At 40.5% G+C, this 2,058-nt stretch overlaps 1 protein-coding gene across 1 annotated transcript; it reads right to left on the bottom strand.

Moving 5' to 3' along the window:
• Window positions 1-324: 324 nt before the first annotated feature.
• On the bottom strand, window positions 325-1,128 carry LOC121245215 (uncharacterized mitochondrial protein AtMg00860-like). The gene is made up of 3 exons (XM_041143489.1): window positions 995-1,128; window positions 757-874; window positions 325-666 (listed from the first exon to the last, which is right to left on the bottom strand). The coding sequence occupies exons 1-3, from the start codon at window positions 1,126-1,128 to the stop codon at window positions 325-327; spliced, it is 594 nt and encodes a 197-aa protein (XP_040999423.1).
• Between the last annotated feature and the right edge of the window lie 930 nt (window positions 1,129-2,058).

The following is a 2,058-nucleotide window of genomic DNA, read 5'->3' as shown; positions in this document are numbered from 1 at the left end:
GTCATCTCCTCTGCCTCATATTCAGTTCCTTCTGAGTGAAGAAGTACTTCAAACTCTTGTGATCCGTGTAGATTTCGCACCTTTCACCATATAAATAATGCCTCTAGATTTTAAGTGCAAAGACAACAACGGCTAACTCTGAATCATGTGGGGGTAGTTTTGTTCATATGTCTTCAATTGCTGAGAAGTGTATGTTATTACTTTCCCGTGCTGCATCAATACACACCCCAAACCCAATCGTGAAGCGTCACTGTAAACCACAAATCTTCCTATTTTGCTAGGGACTATAAGAACTGGAGTTGTCACCAATGTCTTCTTCAATTCCTATAAGCTTTCCTCACATTTTTCAGTCCATTCATACTTATTCTTCTTCCTGATAAGGGCGGCAAGGGGAACTGCTATTTTTGAGAAATTGTCTATAAACCGACGGTAATAACCAGCCAAACCCAAGAAACTCCTAACTTCATGCACATTGGTTGGTTGGGTCCAGTTAACTACTGCTTCAACTTTCCCGGGGTCTACTAAGATACCATCCTTTGAGACTACATGTCCCAAAAATGAAATAGACTTAAGCCAAAACTCACACTTTTTTAACTTAGCAAATAATCTCTTATCCCTGAGTGTCCCAAGTACTTGTCTCAGATGCTCTTCATGTTCAGCTTTGTTCTTGGAGTAGATTAATATGTCATCAATAAACACCACTACAAATTTATCCAAGAATTCATGAAATGCCCAATTCATCAAATCCATAAATACCGTTGGGATGTTGGTTAGGCCAAAAGGCATGACCAAGAATTCATAATGACCGTACCTGGTCCTGAAAGCTATCTTAGGCACGTCCTCTACCTTGATCTTCAATTGAAGATACCCTGATCTGAGATCAATTTTGGAGAATACTTGAGCACCTTGCAACTAATCAAATAAATCTTCTATGTTGGGCAACAAATGTTTATTCTTTATGGTCACTCGGTTCAGTTCTCTGTAGTCTATATACATTCTCATTGTCTCATCCTTCTTTTTCACAAATAGAACTGGAGCTCCCCAAGGTGACACACTGGGCCTGATGAAACCTTTGTCTGATAAATCTTGCAACTGTTTTTTGAGTTCTGCTAACTCTGATGGTGCCATTCGATAAGGGGCTTTGGAAAGAGGTGTCGTGCCTGTGGCTAGTTCAAAGGCACTCTACTTCCTACTCGGGTGGCAATCTAGACAAATCTTCAGGAAAAACCTCCGGATATTCTCTCACAATAGGAATCTCTTCTAACTCCAATTCTTGCTTTGGTTCATCCACCACGAAAGCCAAGTACCCCTGACACCCATCACGTATTAACTTGCCAACCTGAAAAGCAGAAATAACTAATGGAAGGGTACGCACTCTGGAACCCATAAACTGACGTTCCTCTCCCTTCCGAAATTTAAACACCACCTTTTCTTTAAAACAATCAATACTGGCATAACTAGAAGCTAACCAATCCATTCCCAATATCACATCAAACCCAATTATGGGAAAGACTATCAAGTTAGCTGGCATTTCCCTCCCGCTAATAGTTATTGGACACTTAAGCAAAATCTTGTTGCAGGTCATTATATCTCCTGCTAGGGTTGAGACCCTCAAATTGTAATCCATCTTTTCAGCTTCAAAGGGGCAGAACTTGACATAATCCATTGAAATAAAAGAGTGGGTAGCCCCCAAGTCAAATAAAGCAGTAGCCTTATTGAGAAACAAGGGATAATTCCTGTGTTTACGTCATATAATCCATAGAGATAACAAGATAAGTACTCCTAAATTTTTAACATAAAAAGCTAAATAGGAAAGTCAGAAATATTATACCTGTGATTACATCATTCTTGTCCTCAGCTTCTCCTGGCGTCAAAGTAAACAGCCGTGCCAGTACAGTCCTCCGCTGGTTGTTGCCCTGGTTATTCGGCCTAAAGCTTTGAGGGGGGTTGGGCCTTCTGTTATTCTCTGCAAGCAATGGACATTCTCTAATGAAATGCCCATCCTTACTGCATTTGAAACATAACCCAACGTGTATGCGGTTACAGAACTTACAGGGG

Source organism: Juglans microcarpa x Juglans regia, unplaced genomic scaffold (genome assembly GCF_004785595.1).
Source record: "Juglans microcarpa x Juglans regia isolate MS1-56 unplaced genomic scaffold, Jm3101_v1.0 JmScfU0001, whole genome shotgun sequence".
In the NCBI taxonomy this organism is placed as follows: Eukaryota; Viridiplantae; Streptophyta; class Magnoliopsida; order Fagales; family Juglandaceae; genus Juglans; species Juglans microcarpa x Juglans regia.
The sequence above is the reverse complement of the archived record's forward strand: the minus strand, read 5'-3'. Positions and strand labels throughout refer to the sequence as shown.

Excerpts from the sequence above, each read along its gene's own strand:
- LOC121245215 (XM_041143489.1), bottom strand. The coding sequence starts at position 1,128 with ATGGCACCATCAGAGTTAGCAGAACTCAAAAAACAGTTGCAAGATTTA. Across the intron at positions 875-994 it reads AAGGATGAGACAATGAGAAT|ATCAGGGTATCTTCAATTGA; the intron begins GTATATAGACTA and ends AATTGATCTCAG. Across the intron at positions 667-756 it reads GCCTAACCAACATCCCAACG|AACAAAGCTGAACATGAAGA; the intron begins GTATTTATGGAT and ends ATCTACTCCAAG.